This window comes from Globicephala melas, chromosome 6, assembly GCF_963455315.2.
Source record: "Globicephala melas chromosome 6, mGloMel1.2, whole genome shotgun sequence".
NCBI classification, from domain to species: domain Eukaryota; kingdom Metazoa; phylum Chordata; class Mammalia; order Artiodactyla; family Delphinidae; genus Globicephala; species Globicephala melas.
The window spans coordinates 43,055,577-43,081,505 of NC_083319.1; the positions used below are offsets into that span (position 1 = coordinate 43,055,577).

At 35.4% G+C, this 25,929-nt stretch overlaps 1 protein-coding gene across 3 annotated transcripts in view; it reads right to left on the reverse strand.

Annotated features, from left to right (window-relative positions):
* The window catches only part of VPS13A (vacuolar protein sorting 13 homolog A), a 242,039-nt gene that overhangs the window by 96,353 nt on the left and 119,757 nt on the right, over positions 1-25,929 (reverse strand). For all 3 annotated transcript variants that reach the window (XM_030876971.2, XM_060300819.1, XM_060300820.1), the window contains exons 33-38: positions 25,457-25,761; positions 11,850-11,997; positions 8,662-8,812; positions 1,503-1,630; positions 1,034-1,203; positions 274-491 (exon numbers count right to left, since the gene is read on the reverse strand). In XM_030876971.2, the coding sequence (XP_030732831.2) occupies positions 274-491; positions 1,034-1,203; positions 1,503-1,630; positions 8,662-8,812; positions 11,850-11,997; positions 25,457-25,761 (1,120 nt within the window). The remainder of the gene's footprint in view (positions 1-273; positions 492-1,033; positions 1,204-1,502; positions 1,631-8,661; positions 8,813-11,849; positions 11,998-25,456; positions 25,762-25,929) is intronic.

Here is a 25,929-nt window from a genome sequence, read left to right on the forward strand (position 1 = left end):
TTAAAAAAAAAAATTACTGTCTTCAAAGAAGTACAGTTACTTATTTTAATAAAGGTCTCATAATTTTTGAACCCAATATATATTTACACCTTGAAAAATATGCAAACTGTACATCTTATCAGAAAACACATTTAAGTTTTCCTTTTACCTCTGAAAAATAAAGATTTTTAACTTATAATCCACTTAACCTCATCATCTAGAAGGCTAATCAAGGTAAGTGCTATTATAGCACTTCAATAATACAGATATTAAATGTTTTAGCCAATAACTAACCTTCTTCTTTAGCAGGCCATGTTTGAACACTGGTTTCTACAGCAGTGCCTGTAGTGTAGGCCTCAAGAAACACATTTGCAACTGTCAGCAGAAATTCCACACTTGCACAAATATACATTTCTTGAAGGACTAAATCAGCCACCCAACCGTCTCTGACTCTCCTATACCTTATATCCATCATGTCCTTTTTGTCAAACCCAGCTGTTAGCCCTATCATTCTGAAAAACACAATAATAACAATTCCTATGAGTATCTTACAAATAATCAAACACACCAATAAAACTCAGAGACCTCTTATCCCTTTCACTGACAGCAAACCAGCATTCTGAAGTCATTTCTCTTATTAAGATCACAAAGGACTCCAAATAATAAACTTACAGACTTTGGGAGCTCAACTGTTTCATAAATTAGGAAGTATATCCTTAAGAAATTATCAGAATTTTGAATCTCAGCATATTTTTTCTCAATTTTTCATATATTTCCCATTACAATTTACACAGATTAATACTTTAGATAATACAGATTAATTTAAAAACTGATTTAATTACACTGATTATTTCTATATAACCCATCAATCAACCATTCAGCAAGAACAGCACATAACCAGGGCATTTCAAATGTTGGCTTAAAACTATGGACTCAACTGCACTGAAGCTCTGAAGATTTTAGTAAATATCCAGAAAATGAACATGCAACTTTGGGAGTAAGTTCTGTAAAATATACCAACCATTTCTCAAGTAAAAACTTAGAACACTATTACCTAGGAGTTGCTTTCTTGACATGAGGCCTTTTGTCATCTAAAATACAGTTTTTTAATGAGAAGGAAGAAAATGTTGAGTCATCTGTATACATTTTTAAAGTACTTATAATATTCTCCAACTTAAATTCAGCAAGTTTCAGAGAAGGATCACGAATATCTGTAAATGAAGTCTGTGGAAGAGGAAATCAATACAAATTTTACACAAAAACACAAATTTAAAACATATTTTAAGACATGAAATACCACATTCTCTATCTCCAAAGAGCTCATAATGAAAGGCATGAAAAATAATAACTTTAAAATTTTATTTTTCATATCACTGGCAATAGGAAAGACAACTCATTTTAAAAGGCAAATAGTTAAAATTATTTTATTATTAAAGTAAAAAGATCAACAATTTTTCTCAGAGGAACAGATATTCCAAAATATAGGAAACAAGAGAAAATATATTTTTTCTTCTTCACCTTACCTGTTTAGGACCTGGACTATACAGTACCATGGTGAGATAATCAGTTCTGAAACTCATATTTAGTGTTGTCTTAACTTGGGAAGCATGTGAATGTACTTCTACCACAGCAGCTGTCACTACAGTTGTTCCTTGGAAAAATTACAGTTATTGGAGAAAAGAAGAAAGTCAGGAATGGTAGAACTCATTAAAACAGACCTGAACTAGATTTAAGATAATTGTTAAATAAATGGGTATAGTATAATGTTTTTCCAAAAAATTTAAAAGATTTAAAAATTCTGATGTTGAACTCACTAACTACTGGCTTAGGATTCTTTACATAATAACCTGAGAGTATTAATTAAACTCTTGGTTTACTTTTAATAAACTCTTGGTTTAATTTTCGTAAAACAAGAATAAAAGAACTAACCACTGGGTTTGTTTTGGAGATTAAGCAAAACAGCATGTGTAAAATGCATACTAGAGTACCTGGTATATGTGTTTGGTATTTAAATTTTACTTCAAAATCTAAAACCAAACAAGATACTTTAGATGACATTTAAAAAATTGTTCCACTAAACAAAAGGATCCAAAATTCAATCTTTTCTACGTTTTATATTTTGGGACAAGGTATTATATATACATGGTACATATTAAATGGACATATAATAAAAACATAGCAATTCCTAATTCTCATTCTACCTGACTCCAGAGACAAGGACCACCATTCCAGGTAACTTATTTTTTAATTTCGGTAAAATTTACAACCGTGAAATGTAAAGATCTTATCTGAAACATTTAATGGGATTTGATAAATATATACATACATCCATGTCACCAACACTCCAATTAAGATACTGAACATTCACATCACTCCAAAAAGTTCCCTTACAACCCTTTCCCAGTCTATCCCAACCTCCCTACCATTCTAATTTCAATCACCTTAGATTAGTTTTGTGGGTTCTTAAATTCTGTATAAATGCAGTAAGATATATCATACTCTTTCATGTTTAGTTTCTTTCAGTTAATATTTCTGAGATTCACCCATGTTACTGTATGTGTCAGTAGCTCCTTCTTTATGTACTCCGAAAATACACTGCATGAAAATAAAGTTTATCCATCCTAGTGCTGATGAACATATGGGTTATTTCCAGATTTAAGCTATTATGAATAAATCTGTAGTAAATATTCCTAAATAAGTCATTTTGTGTATATATGCACTTATTTGGGGGTGCAGTGGGAGTAAATACTTAGGCTTATAATTGTTTGTTATAGGGTAGGTATACATTAACTGCCTAACTTTGTCAAAAGTAGTTATACTATTTCACTTTCTTAAGAGCCACATGTGAGAGTTTCAGCAGTTTCACATTCTCGTCAACATTTGGTGTTGTCAGTCTTTTAAACTTTAGTCTGGTAAACGGAAGTCCTCCTGATAAATAACTATGTTAGCACCTTATCATGTGCTTACTGTCCATTTAACCTATTATCCTTTCTAAAGTATCCAAATCTTTTGGGCATTTGTTTTTTAAAAAGTTACTAATTTCAAGGAGTTCTGTATTCTAGATATAAGAACAAGGTCAGATAAAGGCATCTTGAATATTTCGTCTAGTCTGAAGCCCAATCTTTCACAATCTTGATACTATCATTTTTCCCTTTTTTTAAAATTAATTAATATTTTTTTAGCCGCGTTGGGTCTTCCTTGCTGCGGTGGGCTTTCTCTAGCTGTGGTGAGTGGGAGCTCCTCTTTGCTGCGGTGCACGGGCTTCTCTTTGTGGTGGCTTCTCTTGTTGCGGATCGCAGGCTCTAGGGGCATGGCCTTCACTAGTTGAGGCGTGTGGGCTCAGTAGTTGTGGCTCGCGGGCTCTAGAGTGCAGGCTCAGTAGTTGTGGTGCATGGGCTTGGTTGCTCCGCAGCATGTGGGATCTTCCCGGACCAGGGCTTGAACCCATGTCACTGGCATTGGCAGGCGGATTCGTAACCACTGTGCCACCAGGGAAGTCCCTGCCACTATCTTTTGATGAGCAGAAAGAAGTTTAACATTTTGACGAGGTCTACTTTACAAAGTGTTTCTTTTATGGTTATTGCTTTTTTATCTATCCAAGAAATCTTTGGCTATCCCATGAAGATATTCTTTCATGTTCCTTCTTCTAGAAGTTTAAAAGTTTTAGCTTTCAAATATATGCCTTTCATCCATCTCAAATTGATTTGTGTATGGTGTGAAGGGACAAGTTCAATTTTTCCTACATTTACCTAGTTACGACAGCACCATTTGTTTAAAAGTTTATCTTTTCCCTATTGACCAGTCTTTGTTGAGTATCAGTTTACTTGTATGTCTTCTGGACATTCTGTTCTGTTTTACAAATCTATTTGTCTATGTTATGCCAATAACATACTAACTTAATTATTGAAGATTTATTGTAAATTGTGAAATTAGATAGTGTAAATCTTTGCTCTTCTTTCATACACACACACACACACACACACACACACACACACACATACACACGGCTATTCTTGATCCTTAGCTATATAAGCTTTTAAAGTAATTTTTAAATTTCTATTAAAGTTTGACAGGGATTATGTTGAATATATAAATCAATATGGTGAGAACTGACATTTAAACAATATGGATATTTTAACAATACTGAGATTTTTCAATGCACAAACGTGGCATACATTTTCATATATATAGGTCATTTAGTTTTTCTCATGAGTATTTGGTATCTTTCAGTGTAGCAGTCTTGCATAATTTTGTTAAATTTCTTCCTAAGTATGTTTTCTGATGCTACTGCAAATAGTTTTTAAAGTCCTATTTCTCAATTGTTACATATTCACCCTGTATCTTGTTAAAAATGCTAACTTGATTTAATTCTAGGAATTTGTTGAAGACTTCTTAGGGTTTTCTGTGTAATCAATCATGTTGAGAAAAAAGGCATTTTTAATTCTTTCTACTCTGTAGACCTTTTCTTGGGGATTTCCCTGGTGGTCCAGTGGTTAAGACTCTGCGCTTCCACGGCAAGGGGCGTGGGTTTGATCCCTGGTTGGGGAACTAAGATCCCACATGCCACGTGGTGTGGCTGAGAAGATATTTAAAAAAAAAAAAAAATCCTTCCTTTGGCTGTATTGCTCTGTCAATGACTACCAGCTGAACAGGAATGGTGAATGTGGACATTCTTGCCTTGTTCCTATTTTAGGTGGAAAACTTTCTACTTCATTATTAAGTATGCCTTTTTAGACATTTCTAGTTTTTACCACAAATATGTGCTGAATTTTAAAAAATGTTTTTCCTGCATCTATTGAGGTGATATAACTTTTTCTCCTTTCTCTATTAATTTGGTGAGTTAGCTTAATTGATTTTTGAGTGTTAAACCAACTTTTCATTTTGGGATAATTCTCAGTTGGCCAAGATGAAATATCCTATATCCTTATTGCTGGATTCAGTATACTAATATGTTGTTAAGAATTTTTATGCCTGTGTTCATGAGGGATACTGGTGTGCAATATTCTTTTCTTGAAGTGGCTTTTTCTGTTTTGTTTTTGATTTTAGTTTTTGGTACCAGGGTAATGTTTGCTTTATAAAATGTCTAAGGAAGTGTTCCCCTCTCCTCTATTTTCCAAAGAGTTTAACACTGGTATTATTTCTTATTTAAATATTTAATAGAATTCACCATTGAAATTCAATTCTTTTAATAGATACAGAGCTACTCAGATTTTCTATTTCATCCTATGTCAGTTTTGGTAATTCTTTTTTTCCAAAAAATTTTTACACTTCATATAAGCTCTAGAATTTATTATCACAAAATTATTCATAATATTCCCTTATTGTCCTGGTAGTGAACTACTACAATCTAATTAATTCTGATATTGATAATTTGTTTTCTATCAGTCTTGCTAAGGATTTATCAATTTCATTAGTCTTTCCAATGAAAACAATTTTGGACTTTGGTAATTTTCTCTCCTGCTTATCTGTTTCTCTTTCACTGATTTCTACTGTTGTCTATATTACTCTCTTCCTTTTATTTATTTTGGGTTTGATCTGCTCTTCTAGTTTCTTGAGGTAGAAGATTTTATCTTTGATGTTTAACTCCAGTACAGTCCTTTATAGCTACAAATTTTTCAGCACTGCTTTAGTTGCATCCCACAAATTTTGACATTTTATGTTCATTATTTTTCAGTTTAAATAATTTTGATCTCCCTTGTTTTTCTTTTTTAACCCATCAGTTATTCAGAAATTGTTTAATGTCCAAGTATTTCAAGCTTTTTTGACATCCAATTGCTATTGATTTCTAACTTAATTCCATGTGGTCAGAAAACTTTAGCTCCTCCCTCCCCACAATGGTCAATCTTTGTGAATATTCCAGGAGTCCTTTAAAAAAAGTATATTCTGCAATTGTTGAGTGAAGTATTATATTAATGTCAATTAGGTCAAGTTTTTTTTAACAGTATTCAAATATTCTATATTCTTTCTGATTTTTTAGTCTATATTCTATCAACTAAGAGTGGTGTGCTAACTATCCAACTATGATTTTGTGTATGTGTATATCCTCCTTTAGTTCTGTCACTTTTTGCTGCATATATTTTGAAGCTCTGTTATTAGCACATACACATTTAGATTTCTTTGTGAATTGATCCCTTTAACTTCATTAAAAAAAACAAAAAAACAAAATTGTATGTGTCTTTTTGAATTATGGTTTTCTCTGGGTATATGCCCAGTAGTGGGATTGCTGGGTCATATGGTAGTTCTATTTTTAGTTTTTTGAGGAACCTCCATACTGTTCTCCATAGTGGCTGTATCAATTTACATTCCCACCAACAGTGCAGGTGGGTTCCCTTTTCTCCACACCCTCTCCAGCATTTGTTGTTTGTAGATTTTCTGATGATGCCCATTCTAACTGGTGTGAGGTAATACCTCACTGCAGTTTTGATTTGCATTTCTCTAATAATTAGTGAAGTTGAGCATCTCTTCATGTACATGCACCCCAAGGTTCACTGTAGCACTACTTACAATAGCCAGGTCATGGAAGCAACCTAAATGTCCATCAACAAATGAATGGATAAAGAAGATGTGGTACATATATACAATGGAATACTACTCAGCCATAAAAAGGAACGGAACTGGGTCATTTATAGAGACGTGGATGGACCTATAGACTGTCATACAGAGTGAAGTAAGTCAGAAAGAGGAAAACAAATATCGTATATTAACACATATATCTGGAAACTAGGAAAATGGTACAGATTACCCGGTTTGCAAGGCAGAAATAGAGACCCAGACGTAGAGAACAAACGTATGGACACCAAGGGGGGAAGGGGAGGGTGGGATGAATTGGGAGACTGGGATTGACATATATACACTAATATGTATAAAATAGATAACTAATGAGAACCTGATAGACCTTCTTGACTCAGAGTTGCTACACACTTTCAATTTGTAAAAAATACAGTATCTGAAAAGCACTATAAAAAATGAAGCACAATGAAACAAGGTATACCTGTAATTTCTTTAGGAATGGGTATAAAGAAACTAAACTTTGAGTCACTGGAAATCTGAAAATTATTGTTTTCACATTTAGATGATGGTTTGGCCATATATAGAATCCTAACTTCAAAATAACTTTCCTTAGAAATTTGGCTATATTAATTACTCCATTGTCTTTCATCCTCCATCCATCCCATCCCATCCAGTTTCATTCATGATAAATCTGATTCCAGTCACTTTTTCCCCAAGCCCTAAAAGGCAGCCTGGTTTTTCTTCAACTAAAAATATTACTTTTGTTGTTCTGACATTTCATGAACATGTGTTTGCATGGGGAGTCTTCAATCAGCTTGAAACTTGGTAGATTCTTTACATCCAAGATTTTGTTCCAATATTTACTTAGTTCTGGAGAGTTTTCTTCTATTATTTCTTTGAAAGATTCTTCTCTTCCATTCCCTCAGTTCTTTCTCCTAAAATACTTATTATTCTGGAAATTGGACCTTTTGAACTAAAGCTCTACCACTCTTAAGTTCTATATCACTTTCCATCGCTGTGCTTATTTTTTCTCTGTGTCATAGGAGATTACATTAACCATACAGTCCAACTCAGTACTTACATGCTAACCCCATGCTTTGTGCATTTGTTTCAAAATTTTGGCAATCATATTTTTGGTTTCCAAGAACTCTTTCTTATCTTGGAAAGGCAGAAGGTAGTGAAGGTAGGATCTGGTTCTTATATTCTCAAAATCCTCTGATTATGAATTAGAGTTTGTTTTCTGTTTGTTCACGTTCTCTTTTGTTTCCTTAATTATTTCTGTTTCATTCAGGAAACACTATCTCTTTATCTTGGTTGCTTTCAGGCTTAGGTTCTTGTGATTTTCTTTATATCTGACCATTAATATTTAACAATAACGGACCAGGCTGGTTATTCTAGCTAGTAAGAATGAGGATTCCGGTAATGTTACAAATGTAGGTTGTTTCTTTGCTGGGATTCTCCCTGACTGGAAAAGCTGTGCAATGTATTAGTGCTTTGCAAGAGTGAGTCTTGTGAACTAGCAGATTTCACTTTGAGGTTGGCAGATTTGGGGTTCCTCAAAATGCCAGAATGAAGAGAACTTTATTCTAGTGAAGCAAAATCATCTCAGCAGTTCTAATTAACCCAATTCTCTATATGTGCTGGTGCTGAACTTAGCACCTAGTTAGGATTCTACATAATAAATTAAATCCAACATTGGATGCAGACTTCTTCTGAGTTACAATTTCCTCTGCTCTATTCCATCCACCTTCTAATTATTTGTTGAAATCCATCATTTACTAATGATCATCCTCTCTTCACATCTCTAATATTTTGATACTCCTAATATTAATATAAAATATTCCATCTGGAACATATGCTGCACTAGGAATAAGGGAGAAGGAGGGGATGAAGAGAAAAATTGAAAATAAGGACTTACAGGGAAGTTGGGATAACAAGAATAAATACATACTAAGGAATTTTGTCACAACAAGACTTGAAATTTTGATTCAAAGAAAAAAAATCAACAGAATGACTAATAACAGACAAATCAGAAATACCTGAATGAGATTAGCTAAAGAGAAAAGGTTTATAAATCTTATTTTACCCAAACCTAGAACTAGGAAGAATGAAAGGAAGGATAGAAGGAAAGAAGGAAAGAGGAGGGGGACTAATTTAAGGTTAAGCACATACCTCCTGAATGGTGTGAAGCATTAGTAGCACCACTAGTAACACTAGACTGATCTTTTATTACTCCACATGAGGCACTATCACTTTCTTCATACCGTATGTTGCCATATAATGTTTTAAAAATAGTTGTTATATCTTCTTGACTAAGAATGAACTGTTAAAAAATAAGATTTGCTTATTTTAACATTACTATTTCATGCAGTCAAAAATTTTCATACAAGAAAAACAATTTTCATTTCAATCCTCTAAAAAGCCAACTTTTAACATATTAGATAATTCTACTAACTGAATATTCCATTTTTGAAATGACCATGTGATCTTCAGTACCTTGTGAAATACAGAACTAAATTAAATGTCAGCATCAATGAAGCTATGAATGATGAACGTTTCTTGTTATGAATGTAGCAATTAACCTACTAATTTTAAACCGTTAAAATGAACTTTCATTTTCAAGTATTCATGTAGTGCCTTTATTTTTTTTGGTTAGTAAGCATCTCAATTTACAAATATAGAATAATCAAAAATAATAAATTTATACAATTGAAAATATTTTACAATATATTTTACATGAATTATTTTAGTTGACCCTCACAAAAGTCGTAGGTTAAAGAGTATAATCCTGATTTTATATGAAGGTGAGGCTTGAATGATTAAGTATCATGCTTAAGTCCACTTGAAGAATGCAACACACTAACTCAAAACTCCATGTGTTACAAATTTAGCCTAAAACCACTAGCATAAGACCTGTCTTGAAAGCTGTGACTGTTAATTTTATGTCAACCTGACTAGGTCGTAGTATGTAGAGATTTAGTCTAGATGTTATTATTCTAGATGTTATGTGTATGTATATATATGTATATATTATATAATATATATATAAAGAAACACACACATATATATATATATATACATATATGTATATACGTATATGTATGTATATATATGGTCCTGCAGACCACCTACAAATGCCCAGCTGTCTTCTGGGGCAGATCCACTAGAATGAAATTGAGTCTTCCCCTATCAAGAGACACCCGAGGAGTTAGCAGCTGTTGCAGCCCACCTTAGGGGACCACATATTTGACTCCCCCTGGATCTCAACTTCAGAGTCAGGGAGAGGTTAAAACTGAGTCTTCAAGAAGTCAGTCTAACGCATCCAGACCAAGAGTATTCACACACATACACACACACACACACACACCACATATCCTATTGGTTCTATTTCTCTGAAGAACTCTAACAGAACAGCAATTCAGTTAAAAAAAAAAAAGACCTGTGAGTTTTAAATTGGTATGTCTAATAACCTCAAAGGGATAACTTTAATTCCACAAAATTTAACAGTTTCATTTGCATCGGGCTTCCTTTGACTACATTTCAAAAGTGATAAACTAATCTAGTGTTTTAAGATTAATTCCACGTGTACCTTATTCCTGCTACTTATGTTTTGTTTTTAAATTTTCATTTATTCATGACACTTATTTTGTGATTATTATGTAGCAGGTATTGCAAAAATAGTATATTCATATAAATTAATAAAATGAAATTAAATATTACAACTTCTAAACCATAGTCTTTCAATTAGTGCATGTTTACTGAATACCCCCCAAATAACTGATATTAATCATTACTCTTCACTCTTGCCAACAACTCAGTACAGGAAGCTGGAAGAACTGTAAGGATTCAAGGAATACTGGTCTGTGGCTCCTGCATTTCAGGACTGGCTGTGTATGCTACCACCGAACATCTGACAAGTCAAAAATCACAAACTGCAGCACTTAGCCTGGATGCATTAGAGTAACCGATTCTAGCCTCTTTGTGATGCAGAGGATGATGTCCAAGAGGGTTCCAATGTGTGAACCTGGGGGTGAGCCACAACAGCTGCTAACTATTCAGACAGATCACTGCAGGGGAAGACCCAATTTGATCTGTCCTGGAAGGCAGCTGCGCATTTGCAGAAGGTCTGCAACATCATCTGAACATTCTGCATGGATTTTCTCTGGAGAAGAGTGAAGGAAAATGGTGTCCCAGCCGCCCCACACAAATCTGCCTAATGTTGGGCCCAGTGGGGAGAAGATTTGCCCAGTATGCTAGGTAGAACTTGCTACTTATGTTTTATAAGTTTCTAACTGTTGTCTTACCAATACAAAGAGACTTCAATTATTTATCTTAAGAAGATATGGCCCATTTATAATTTAAGGAGTCCATATGATCTTATACACAGAATTTAAAGATCTTGAGTTGAGATCATCATGTTTCATTTGTTTTACATCTTTATTGGAATATAATTGCTTTACAATGGTGTGTTAGAGGTCATCATGTTTTAAGTTTTAAATACATTTTTAAGTTACAAATCTGAAATTTTTTAAATGATGATTTTCTCTTTTTGAATATAATTTTTATGGGGAGAAACAGAAAGGGAAACAGGGGGGTGAAGGGAGGGAATAGAATCTGTTAAGTAGGTTTCTTAAAGAAATCTTCCAGAAAGAGTGTGTGTTGCTGTCACTTTAGCAAAACATGTGATACAGTTTTGACTTCCATCCAGTCGAGAGGTAAAAATACGAACTTGTGGATAGTTACACTGGAGACCTGTGACACGATATCAACCAATAGGGAATTAAAGTTACGTCTAAATTACTAACCATTTGCCATTTTCATCTTCAACCACTCTATTCTTCTAGGACCTTTGCTACGTTACTTCATATATTCCCATAGCTTCAAATACCATCTATAATCTGATGATTTCCAAATCATTATTTCCAGCCTTAGACCTCTCCACTAACATCTTTATTAAAATATCTAACTGACTACTTACAGCACCATGTCTAATATTTGTTTCCTTCATGATATTTACCATAATTTAGAACTATTTTAATTGTGTGCCTGTGTACTTTTTTACGGTCTATCTCACCTCTCACCCCTGCATTACACTGGTAAATTCCATGAAACCAGAGATAATGTCACAACTTCTTTGCCACAGGATCTCCAATATCTGGCACAGGGTCTAACACTCAGTAGGCACTCAAATATTTGTTGAATAAATGAATGACAAACATTCAATGCATTCTAGGTTGTATGCTATTATTTCATTTGTGACCAAGGTAATTAATATATAACTTATACACACAAAATGACTTATGTCCCCAAGCAATATTTTTTAACAAACAAACAGGAATCAATAAGCATTCAAAAGTTACCTCCATGGGCTTTAGTTGAGCATTTACATTAAAACAAGGAACTTCCTGGTACCACTCCCAGGATAAATTTCGCTCAACAATCACCTCAAGATTTAGTGGCAATAGTAGATCCAGTACTTCCTGGTATGCATCATTAATAAATTGAGACCTATAAGTAAAAATAAAATTGTTTTGAATAGTTTCATACAAAATCAGATAGTTAAAAAATTAATCATTTTATATACAAATAATAGAAATCAATAATTTTGTGTGTGTGAAGAGAAAAATAAAATCGAACAGGCTTTCCATGTAAAATGAGAGATGAAAGTCACACACTTTCAAAGTCACCCACTAGAAACCTACAAGAAACCTGGGTGACTTTCTCTGAGGTGAAGTGTTCCATGTTGAAGAAAAATGAATTTTTTCAATAGGATTTTGCAATATGTTAAAAAGCGCCAAAAATATACAAGTTGAACCGGTTTGCAGTGCAGAAATTGAGACACAGAGGTAGAGAACAAACGTATGGACACCAAGGGTGGAAAGTGGCGGGGAGGGGTGGTGGGATGGTGTGATGAATTGGGAGACTGGGATTGACATATATACACTAATATGTATAAAATGGATAACTAATAAGAACCTGCTGTATAAAAAAATAAAATAAAATTCAAAAATAAAGAAATATATACAAGTTGGACAATAAACTCTTAAAATGAGAATTATCTCTACATCATCTATAAACATACATTACACGAGACATTATGAAAACATTTAGGGGCTTCCCTGGTGGCGCAGTGGTTAAGAATCCGCCTGCCAATGCAGGAGACATGGGTTCGAGCCCTGATCCGGGAAGATCCCACATGCCACGGAGCAACTAAGCCTGTGCTCTATAACTACTGAGCCTGCACACTAGACCCTGCGAGCCACAACTACTGAGCCTGCGTGCCACAACTACTGAAGCCCGTGTGCCTAGAGCCCATGCTCTGCAACAAGAGAAGCCACCGCAACGAGAAGCCCGCACACCGCAACGAACAGCAGCCCCTGCAACTAAAGAAAAGCATGTGTACAGCAACGAAGACCCAATGCAGTCAAAACTATATAAATTAATTTTTAAAAAAATGAAAATATTTTAAATTCACTGATTTACACATGTTAGCCGATTACCACATATCCCCTTACTTCATAAGAAACCAGTTTGCACCATATGAAATTCCTATTTCTATGGATCAAACATACTTGAATATGGACAATTTCATATTAAGTTGAACCATATTGGCCTTTCCAAGTACTTATAAGGGTAGGACTGATGCTCAGGAATGATGAAAAGAGTAGTAGGTTACCAAACCCCTTTCAAGTGACATGTGACCAAAGAAGCCTCCCATTATACCTTCAAATGACAATCTCAAGGTGGTACTCCTCAATAATACATTTATATTTTAATTGGCAGCAAATCCCAAATTCTTCAACTAGGGAATGAAGCTATGACTGTAGAATTTACATATCACTTATTCAATTGGAGAGAAATATGGGAGTCACCAGGGATCTCCTAGAATTCCTAGCATCATATCATTGAATGTATTAACTATAGGGTAACATTATACTTAGCATGTATGCATCCTTGCAATCTCCCTTAATGGTACTAAGTTAAGGAATCTAAAAGCTCTAAGCGGATACTACATGTACAATTTTAACAAGTGAATATGAAATATATAGCTATGCCATAAGTCATTAAGTCAACCTTATATTGTTAAAAAGTTATGCTGTTTCCAATTCATCACTGTAATAAATAATACTTGGTTCATTATCTTTGTACATGTCTTTGAGTAAATTTCTTCCTCTGGACTAATTTCAAGAAATATTAACTGCTGTGTCAAAAGATTACTTCCTCTGGAAAAACCTTTCCTTACCAGTACTAGTCTTCCAGGGAATTAAAATTTTTTCCATTAGGAGAATTTTGTAAAGACTGAAAGAAATGGAAATCCAAAGGTGCAATGTCTGGTGAATACGGCGGATGAATCAGAACTTCCCAGGCAAGCTGTTAACAGTTTTTGCCTGGTCATCAAAGACACGTGCGGTCTTGTGTTATTCTGATGGAAGATTATGCATTTTCTGTTGACTAATTCTGGACGCTTTCCTTCGGGTGCTGCTTTCAGTTGGTCTAATTGGGAGCAGTGCTTGTTGGAATTAATTGCTTGGTTTTCGGGAAGGAGCTCATAATAGAGGACTCCCTTCCAATCCCACCATGTACACGACATCACCTTCTCTGGGTGAAGACGGGCCCTTTGGTGTGGTTGGTGGTGGTTCATTTCTCTTGCCCCATGATCTCTTCCGTTCCACACCGTTGTACAGTATCCACTTTTCATCGCCTGTCACAATTTGTTTTTAAAACAGAACGTTTTCATTACGTTTCAGTAGAGAATCACATGTGGAAATATGGTCAAGAAGGGTTTTTTTTGCTTAACTTATGTGGAACCCAAACATCAAAGTGATTCACATAACCAAGCTGGTGCAAATGATTTTCAACGCTTGATATGGATTTTTTGAGTATGCTGGCTGTCTCCTGCATGGTATAACGTTGACTGTTCTCAATTACTGTTTCCATTTGATCGCTATGAACTTCAGCTGGTCTACCCGACCATGGAGCATCCTCCAGTGAAAAATCTCCAGCACAAAACTTCACAAACCACTTTTGATCCGTTCGATCAGTCACAGCACCTTCTCCATACACTGCACAAATCTTTTTTTGTGTTTCAGCTGCATTTTTACCTTTCTTGAAATAATAAAGCATAATATGCCAAAAATGTTGCTTTCTTTCTTCCATCTTCAATATTAAAATGGCTACACAAAAATTCAACAACTTTGATAAGTCTTTTTTTAAATGCACACTGATATGAGACCTGTCACATATAATCTAACGAAACTGTTTCGAATGAAGTTAAAGACAACTAAGTGCTACTAGAGCCATCTTACGGAAAAAACTGGACGAACCTTTTGGCCCATCCAGTACATTTAATAGGTCATTGTCTTGTCTGTAGTTTCAATTAGAATGAAAGATTCATGAGGGTAAGGACTATATTTATGTTATTCTTTGATGTACTGCCAGTACTTGGCTCAGATGATTACAATATGACATGTACGCCTCAATTATTTGCCAAACTAAATACAAGAAATTGGATCAATATATAAATAACAACATATGAGAGTATCCATCTCCCTGCACCCAGAGTGAGAATTACTGATTATTAAGATTTTCCAAATTTAATATGCAAACATTTCACTGTATTAATTTTCATTCCCTTGAATATTAATGAGGTTGAACATTTCTATTAGCTATACACCAGCTATCACCGTTCCTATAAAGAATCATCTAGTCATGTTCTTTACCAATTTTTCAAATTATCTTTTACTTACTGTCTTAAAATATTTAAGGATTTTTATCCTTTATTACAGATGTTGCTAATTACCCCATATGCTATGTTTCCCAGAATTTTGTTTTGGTAATTAATATTCAGAAACTTATACTTTTATACAGTCAAAGCCAATTGATATTTTTCCCTTATCACTTTTCTTCTTTCTTCAGTGCTTAAATTAGCAAGTTCTTCTCTACCATATGACTGGTACTTATGTGTTATTTGTCCATAGTTTTGTTTTTTTTTTTTTTTTTGCGGTACGCGGGCCTCTCACTGTTGCGGCCTCTCCCGTTGCGGAGCACAGGCTCCGGACGTGCAGGCTCAGCGGCCATGGCTCACGGGTCCAGCCGCTCCAAGGCACGTGGGATCCTCCCGGACCGGGGCACGAACCCGCGTCCCCTGCAGCGGCAGGTGGACTCTCAACCACTGCGCCACCAGGGAAGTCCCTGTCCATAGTTTTTTAAAGAGCATTACTGAGATAATTCATATAATATACAATTCACTCACCTTTAGTTTTTTTATGCTTATAAATGGCATTATGCTCTGGGGCCATTTTAAACAGCAAAATCACCAAGGTAAAGTCCCTAAATGCAAAAAACATGGCACACAAAAAGGACACTGTTTACAGCATGAGAGTTCAAATAAGAAGGCAGGGCGTCACCTTGTTTAACACCTCAGCTGGGAACAAAGGCCTTGGGAGACCCAAATTTCTTGCAGCTCTGCGCATGTCCACAAATGACTGTAAAAGTGCCATGAATATTGATTTTGTGGTTACAAGTAAGTTTTAGCAAGCAGAAATATTCACAAATATGGAATCCATGAATAACAGGGATTGACTGTAATATATATGAATAATGATGATGCACACACACATACACACAACAGTCAGCTGCTGAGTTTTCTACTGTTTCACTAACTTAATTATTTTAATTTTGTAATATATTTTAGTAGTATTTAATGTAATTTAATATATTTTAGTAGTACCTCTAATGTTATGATTCTCCCATGCCCAATCTCAATTAAAACAAAAAAATCTTTTCTACATCTTGCCCCCAATTTATATTTCCAGAAAAACTTTACAATAATTTTGAAAGGCTTTAAAAAGAACAGCTGTTGTGATTTTTTTATTAACAGTGCATTAAATGTATAAATTAATTTATAAGAAACTGACACCTTTATAATATTAGATGTAGGAAAATATTCTCTGAAAAATTATTCAAGATTTCTTTCTGGCCCTTGGTTAAGTTTTACAACTTTCCTTATAGAAGTATTATAAACATCTTTTTAAAATTTTATATTGCAGTTAACATCTTCGCGATAAAATTATTTCAGGGAAAATTGGTTTACTCTATAAATGAGTAATTATGTTTCTAGGAATTCATCTGAAGGAAATGAATTATCCTAAAGCAATGAGTAGAAAATCATATAAGTATTGAGAAACAAAGATATCAATCAACATTATACTGCTATTTAAAACAACAATAAAAAACTTAAATTTTTAACAGGCAGATGGATTTTTTTAAAAACTATGTATTAAAATATTTAGAAAAAATTATGCACTCAAAATAATATGGAAAAATGTTTATAGCACTTTTTTAAGAGAAAATTACAATCTGCAATATACAACAGAATTCTTATTTCACTTAAATATATGTGCAGATATAATAAAATAGAAAACAATTCCAAATTATTAACAGTAGTTATCTTTGGGTAGTCATATCACCAGCAATCTTTTACATTCATCCCCAATACCATTTTATGTATTTCTTCAATAAAAAAATTCTTTTTTGGACAGAAAAGAATATATATTGTTATTTAATCCTCTAGAAACATTTAGAGAACACTTTTTAAAAACAATCTATTTGTAATACAGACTCACACCTAATTCATATCTATATCATTTTTTTGTTTTTTTAATTTTTTAAAATTGAAGTATAGTTGAATTACAATGTTCTGTTAATTACTGCTTTACAGCAAAGTGATTCAGTTATACATATGCATACATTCTTTTTTTATACATATTCTTTTACATTATGGCTTATCACAGGATATTGAATATAGTTTTCTCTGCATTACAGTAGGACCTTGTTTATCCATTCTACTGATACATATAAAAGCTTACACCTGGGGCTTCCCTGGTGGCACAGTGGTTGAGAGTCCGCCTGCCAATGCAGGGGACACGGGTTCGTGCCCCGGTCTGGGAGGATCCCACATGCCACGGAGTGGGTGGGCCCGTGAGCCATGGCCGCTGAGCCTGCGCATCCGGAGCCTGTGCTCCACAATGCGAGAGGCCGCGGCAGTGAGAGGCCCACGCACCGCAAAAAAAAAAAAAAAAGTATACATCTGCTAACCCCAACCTCCCACTCCATCCCTCCCCACTCCCCTTGGCAACCACAAGTCTGCTCTGTATGTCTGTGATTCTGTTTCTGTTTCATAGATAGGTTCACTTGTATCATATTTTAGATTCCAGATGTAAGTGACATCATTTGGTATTTGTCTTTCTCTTTCTGACTTACTTCACTTAGTATGATAATCTCGAGTTGCATCCATGTTGCTGCAAATGGCATTCTTTCATTCTTTTTTATGGCTGAGTAGTATTCCATTGTATATATGTACCATAGCTTCTTTACCCATTCATCTGTCAATGGACACTTAGGTTGTTTCCATGTCTTGGCTATTGTGAATAGTGCTGCTATGAACATAGGGATGTATGTATCTTTTTGAATTATAGTTTTGTCCAGATATATGCCCAGGTGTGGGACTGCTGGATCATCTGGTAGTTCTGTTTTTCATTTTCTGAGGAACCTGCACACTGTTTTCCACAGTGGTTGCACCAACTTACATTCCCACTGACAGTGTAGGAGGGTTCCCTTTTCTCCTCACTCTCTACAACATTTGTTATTTGTAGACTTTTTAATGATGGCCATTCTTATTGCTGTGAGGTGGTACCTCACTGTAGTTTTGATTTGCATTTCTCTAATAATTAGTGATGTTGGGGCTTCCCTGGTGGCGCAGCGGTTAAGAATCTGCCTGCCAATGCAGGGACACGGGTTCGAGCCCTGGTCCGGGAAGATCCCACATGCCGCGAAGCAACTAAGCCCGTGCACCACAACTACTAAGCCTGCACTCTAGAGCCCACGAGCCACAACTACCGAGCCCACGTGCCACAACTGCTGAAGCCTGCACACCTAGAGCCTGTGCTCCACAACAAGAGAAGCCACCGCAATGCAACGAAGCGTAGCCCCTTGCTCGCCACAACTAGAGAAAGCTCACATGCAGCAACAAAGACCCAACACAGCCAAAAGTAAATAAATAAAATAAATTTATTTTAAAAAAGAAGAAGAATTAGCGATGTTGAGCTACTTTTCATGTGCCTGTTGGCCATCTGTATTTCTTCTTTGGAGAAATGTCTATTTAGGTCTTCTGCCCATTTTTGGATTGGGATTTTTTTTGTTGTTGAGTTGTATGAGCTATTTGTATATTTTGGAAAATAAGCCCTTGTCAGTCGCATCATTTGCAAATATCTTCTCCCATTCTGTAGGTTGTCTTTTCATTTTGATTATGGTTTCCTTTGCTGTGAAAAAGCTTGTAAGTTTGCTTAAGTTCCATTTGTTTTTGTTTTTATTTCTATTGCCTTGGCAGACGGACCTAAGAAAACATTGGTATGATTTATGTCAGAGGATGTTTTGCCTATGTTCTCTTCTAGGAGTTTCATGGTGTCATGTTTTATGCTTAAGTCTTTAAGCCATTTTGAGTTTATTTTTGTGTATGGTGAGGTGTGTTCTAACTTCACTGATTTACATGCAGCTGTCCAGCTTTCCCAGCACTACTTGCCAAAGAGACTGTCTTTTTCCCATTGTATATTCTTGCCTCCTTTGTCAAAGATTAATTGACTGTAGGTGTGTGGGTTTATTTCTGGGCTCTCTATTCTGTTCCATTGATCCATATGTCTGTTTTTGTGCCAGTACCATGCTGTTTTGATTACTGTAGCTTTGTAGTATTGTCTGAAGTCTGAGTGGGTTATGCCTCCTGTTGTGTTCTTTTTCTTCAGGAAGGCTTTGGCCATTCTGGGTCTTTTATGGTTCCATATGAATTTTAGAATTGTGTGTTCTAATTCTGTGAAAAATTTCATGGGCAATTTGATAAGGATCACATTAAATCTGTAGTTTCCTTTGGATAGTATGGTCATTTTAATAATCCAAGAGCATGGGGTATCTTTCCATTTCTTCAAATCATCTTCAATTACCTTTATTAATGTTTTATAGTTCTCAGCATATAAGTCTTTCATCTCCTTGGTCAGGTTTAGTCTTAAGTATTTATTTTTGGGGCTGCAATTGTAAAAGGGATTGTTTTTTTACATTCCCTTTCTGATATTTCATTGTTGTTGTAAAGAAATGCTACTGACTTCTATATGTTAATCTTGTAACCTGCTACCTTGCTGAATTCGTTTATCAGTTCTAGTAGTTTCTGTGTGGAAGCCTTTAGGTGTTTCTATATATAGTGTCATATCATCTGCATATAATAACAATTTTACCTCTTCCCTTCCAATTTGGATACCTTTTATTTCTTTTTCTTGTCTGATTGCTGTGGCTAGGACTTCCAATACTATGTTGAATAGAAGATGTGTCTAGATCATTTCTTTAAGTCAAACAAGACGTGATTAAATATAGATGCATAAATGTTCTGTTTTTAGTAAATTCAGACTTTTACACAGTTTAAACTCCAAGTTAATGAGCCTCCTAAAGGTTTAAATTATTACTGTATGTCTATAGCCTATTATTAAAATAGAAGTCTTTCATTTCAATATTTCCCTGTAATTTCTGAAATCCCTGGACTTGGCTAAACAAATCATTCTACATTTTCCTATGTCTTCACTAAATGTATCATTCATTTCTTATCTTAACTGAAACCCAGCTTTCCATGAAGCTCTATTAAAGTCTGATTTCTCTCCAACACTCTATCTACCTCAGAGTTGAGGGATACAAACCATTTTTCTTAATTTGGAACAATGCTCATCCACTGTCTCTTCTACTCCTTTAAGAGTAACACCATCCAGGTTAACCACCTTCTATTCTTGCTGCAATCTATCAATAACTAGTCAGTGTTCATTTTGGAAGACTTTGAGACTACTGAATCTCCAGTTTATAAACCACTCTCTATATTCCATTAGTCTATCAGTATTTTCTTGTCTTCAATTTCTTCCCTCTCCATTATCTGTCAACATGACTTTCAATATTTAAAATCTTGTCTCACTATCTTCAGTCACATCTGCTTGTTAAAAACTGTCTTGCCTGAATCCAACAGACTGTTGGATTCCAAATACCAAATATCAAGTACTACATGAAAAAAATCATATACTGTTTATTCATGGTTATCAACAACATGATCCTCAACGCTACTTCAATACATTCTCCTGGTTCCCTTTCCATCGTTTTGCTTGCTCCATCTTAACCTCTTTTGAGGGATTTTCATCTGCCATTCCTTAAATATGGACATTCCTCAGCATTCTGCCCCACATGTCCCACTCTACAAATTCTCTGTGTGACCTTACTCACTTTGATGGCTTCTATAACTAGTTAAATATTATTAAACACTCCCAAATCTAGAAATCCAAACACTTTCCAATATCCAGACACTATATCTAGGTGCTTTCCAGATCTGGTTCTAGATATCTTCATATAAAAGTCATGTAACCATTTTCAAGTTACTTTGCCCATTAGAGAACTGTTAACATCTCCACTCTACTTTTTTTTCTGCATTGCTCTGTCATATCTCGCTGAACTGCATTATTACCAAATGCTGAATTTTACAAACCTGCAAGCTGGAGTCTATTTTAACTACTCACTTTAACCCTGACACCCCTTTAATAATCAGTTACCTTTAATTCTACTTCTCAAATTTGTCACACCTGGTTAGTCCTCTACTACCTCACTTCCTTATCCTAGACTGAGTCACATCTAATTCTTATGTGAATTACTCCAGCAGTTAGCAAACCATTCTTTCAACTTCCACTTTTGTCTCCTTTTGACCTATTTTCTACAACCCTTCCAAAATCTAAATATGATCCTGTTTTTATGCATCAGCTCATAAAATTCATTAAATAGTACCTATCTCAACAATCTAATGAGGGAGGTACTATTTATTCATCCCTTGTAAAGACTGCTCACTACAATACTTCACGTTCCTAGCACAGTGCCTGGGATATATTACACGCTTAATAAATACTCAAATATTCAATTGATGGAAATTTCTCCTTCCATCTAAGATGAAATACCATGAACTAGATTTACTCTCCTGCCTGAAACAATTCCTCCCTCCCCCCACAAAGACACACATGCAAGATATATTAAAAAATGTTTTTCAAGATACAGGACATTAGGCAATGGACACTGATTACTGAGGCAAGAAAAAACAAGATGAGCCCTAATGCTCCAACTTCAATTGTTTTGAGATAATTTAAAGGTCATGGAAAAGCGGGGGGATGGATAAGCCAAGAAATAACCAGTAAAGTCCATGAGTTATGAAGACAGACCTGAGAGTCCAGGGAAACCAAGGCAGCTAGAGTTCATATGGTAAAATTCCAGAGAGGACAGAGCTACAGAGAAGAACTCCAAATTGCAGTACTAAATGCATATACTAGAAAAGAAATGTTCAAATCAATCATCTGAGCCACCACCTAAAGAAACTTAGAAAAAGAGCAAAATTAAACCCAAAGTAAGCAGAAGGAATAATGAATATCAAAGCAGATATCAATGAAAGAGAAAACAGAAAAAGAAGAGAAAAAACCAAAAGCTGGTGCTTTAAAAGCAATAAAACTGAACTGTCAAGAATGGATAACCAGGGAATGGCCAAGATAGAGGAATAGGAAGACTCTAAGATCACCTCCTCTCAGGAGCACACCAAAATTACAAATATTTACAGAGTAACTATCAATGAGGATGACCTAAGACCAGCAGAGAAGAAGCTATTTAAAAACTAAAGATATGAAAAAGGAACCACAACAACACAGGTAGGAGAAGTGTAGACACGGTATAGTAAAGAACCATACCCCCAGGCCACAGATGGGAGGATAATTATAATTGCAGAAGTTCTCCCCAAGGAACGAGGGGTACAACCCTCCTCATCAGGCTGCCCAGCCTAGAGTTCCCAGAATGACTGACTTTGAAGACCAGTGGGGCATACTTTTGAGAGAGTCAAAGGGCAGTAGGAAACAGACTCTACTCTTAGAGGGTGCACACAAAATCTCACATGTTCTGAGACCAAGGGAAGAAGCAGTAATTTAAAAGGAGCCTGGGTCAGACCCACTTGCTGATATTAGAGAGCCTCCCAGAGAAGCAGGAAGCTTCTGGTACTCACGCTGGGGACACAGACGCTGGCAGAAGCCACTTCTGGATGCTCATTCAACCACGAGGACAATGCTGCAGGCAAGCAACATTTTGGAATCCTCCCTCTAGCTCATTAACACTGGGACCCGTCCCAGCCCACCAGTCAATAGGCACCAGTCCTGGGACATCCCACACCAAGTAGCTAGCTGAGCATTGACACAGCTCCACCCACTAGCAGACCAACTCCCATAGGACCCCCTGAGCTCCTGGCCGCCCCAGGACCCAGCCCTGCCACCTGTAGGCTGACACCAGCTCTGGGACCACCAAGCTCTACAGCAAGAGACCACAGGACCCAGCTCTGACCATCAGCAGGCCGGCACGCTCCCCCTCTGAGGACATGACCTTACTCCCGCAGTGGGCAGACACCAGCCATGGGACCACTGGGCCCCAGCCCTGCCCACCAGTGGCCCAACACCAGCTCTGGGACACCTTGAGACTCTCAACCACCCCAATATCTGGCCCTGCCCACCTCAGGGATGACACTAACTCTGGGACACCCTGAATACCGCAGCCAGCTTTGTCAGGAACTGGCCCCGCCCAGGAATCCCATTCCTGAGTATTTATCCAAAGAAAATGAAAACACTAATTTGAAAAGATACACATACCCGTAAGTTCATTGCAGCATTATTTACAGTAGCCAAGATATGGAAACAATCTGAGTGTTCATCAGTGGCTGAATGGATAAATAAGATGTGGTGCGTGTGTATATGTATGTATGTGTGTGTATATACACACACACACACACACACACACAATAAAATATTACTCAGCCACAAAAAAAGAATGAAATCCTGCCATTTGTGACAATATGGATGGGCCTAGAGGATATTATGTTAAGTGAAATAAATCAGACAGAAGATAAATACTGTATGATTTCACTTATATATGGAATTTAAATAACAAAACAAATAAGAAACGTTGACAAAAGAGAAACCAGTCATAGATACAGAGAACAAACAGGTGCTTGCCATAGGGGAGAGGGGTGGGGGGAGGAGAGAAATAAGTGTGAGAGATTAAGAGGTACAAACTTTCAGTTACAAAATAAATGAGTCGTGGCTATGAAATGTACAGTGTGGAGAATACAGTCAGTAACTATGTAATATCTTTCTATGGTAGAGACTTACCATGGTGATCATTTTGAAATGTACAGAAATACTGAATCACTATGTTATGATACAGGAACTAACATAGTTCTGTAGGTCAATTATGCTTCAAAACAAACCAACTCATAGAAAAAGCAATAAGATGTGTGGTCACCAGAGGCAAGGGGTAGGAGGAGGGCAAACTGGATGAAGGTAGTCAAAAGGTATAAACTACCAGTTATAAGATAACATAAGTACTAGGGATATAATGTGCAACATGATAAATATAATTAATACTCTTGTATGTTACATATGGAAATTGTTAACTGAGTAAATCCTAAGAGTTCTCCTCATAAAAAAAATTTTTTTTCTATTCTTTTAATTCTGTATCTATAGAAGATGATGGATGTTTACTAAACTTATGCGGTAATCATTTCATGATGTAGGTAAGTCAAATCATTATGTTTACAGCTTAAACTTATACAGTGCTGTATGTCAATTATATCTCAATAAAACTGGAAGGGAAAAAAATAATGGACACCCAGTTATCCCATAGGAAAAAAAAAAGATCAATAAAACCGATTAACCTCTAGCCAGGCTGATTAAGGTATAAATTATAAATATCAAGAATGGGGGAGGTAACATCAATATAGATACTAATGAGTAAGAAGAGAGTATTTTGAACTTTATGTCATAAAACTCTACAATGTAGGTGAAATAGACACATTTCTTGAAAAAAATTAAAAATCACTCAAAAATAATTAATTTGAATAGTCCCAAGTTTACTAAAGAAATGGAAATTGTAGTTAAAAATCTCCCACAAGCAAATACCAGCCCCAGTGGCTTCACTGGTGAATTCTACAAAATATTTAAGGAAGAATTAACACAGTTGTACTCAAACTATCGTAAGTGTATACGTATCAAATTTATCAAACTGTATACTTTACAAGTATGCAATTTATTATATGCTAATTATATCTCAATAAAGCAGTTTTAAAAATATTCAGTTGATGGAAAGAATGGCAGGAGGGAGACAGACCTGCCAGAAGCCAGAGAAGCAGCAAAAATAAAAAGGAAAAAAATAAATAGAATGAGATCAAAGAAAAAAATTACAGAAAGAAAGAAAAGAGCAAGTTTAAGTAGTGATGAATCCAAGTTGTAAGAGGAACAGGGCATTAAATCTAGAATAGATGATTAGAAACAGCACAGTAAAAGTTCTGGAAACTATCTGGATATTCACTTATTCTCCTAATTCCTAATCCTATGCAGAGTGAATATATAAGATTGTACTCTACTCTGTGTGTGTGTGTGTGTGTGTGTGTGTGTGTGTGTGTGTGTTGTGTGTGTCTTTAATTAGCGTATCAGATCCACAGCACAAAGCTGATAGAGTACTTCGGGTACTGCTGTACTTGCTGAGTGAATAAATATATTAGAAATTCTACCATTTCTTCCATAACCTTATAATTTATAAAGAACTGCAAGTAAGTACAAATATTCTTCCTCAGATAACAAATTTTACAGCATTCCTAATTACCTAATGAGGAATTTTCCAATACTTCCTAGGTTTTTAAAAACTAGAAGACTATAATTGATCTTACCAAAAAATACTTGGGGAAGAGGAAATCACAAAATTAAGTACAGTTATAATAAAATTAAGTTCCACTCTAAACAGAAAACTCAAGATACCAAAGCCTTAAATGTAAAAAGTTAGAAAAAGATTGCATTCTACATAAATATATTTGTGAAAAGCTTACCTGTATAGTCGCATTTCACTCAGCTTTATCGTTATCAAATCAATAATGGGTGGGGGGTTGATCTGACTCTCTGTTATCACATGGAATGTATTTTTCATTGTAATTAGTCCAAAATCAGCAACAAAAACATTTTCAGAAACTGGAGACTGTGGGATAACCACAACTGGGGCTTTGATGTCAACATCCAATGCCATTCTAGAACTCCTTTGTGCCAGTTCTTTTACACCAGTAGCAGCCATTTCTGCTGCCTGAACAGTTGCCTCTGCGAAGGCTTGTTTAGCTGCTTGAAAATTATCTATAAAAGCCTATAAAGAAAACAGAATTATATTCTTAAGGCTACCATTAATGAATAAAACTGTTAAATGTATATTGATATTTCTGATTTTACCTCCATAAGAAAAATTTTCTCTTGGAACAACTAAGCATTATTTATTCAAAGTTTGACTTGTCTATATTAAACCGTAATTTTCTGC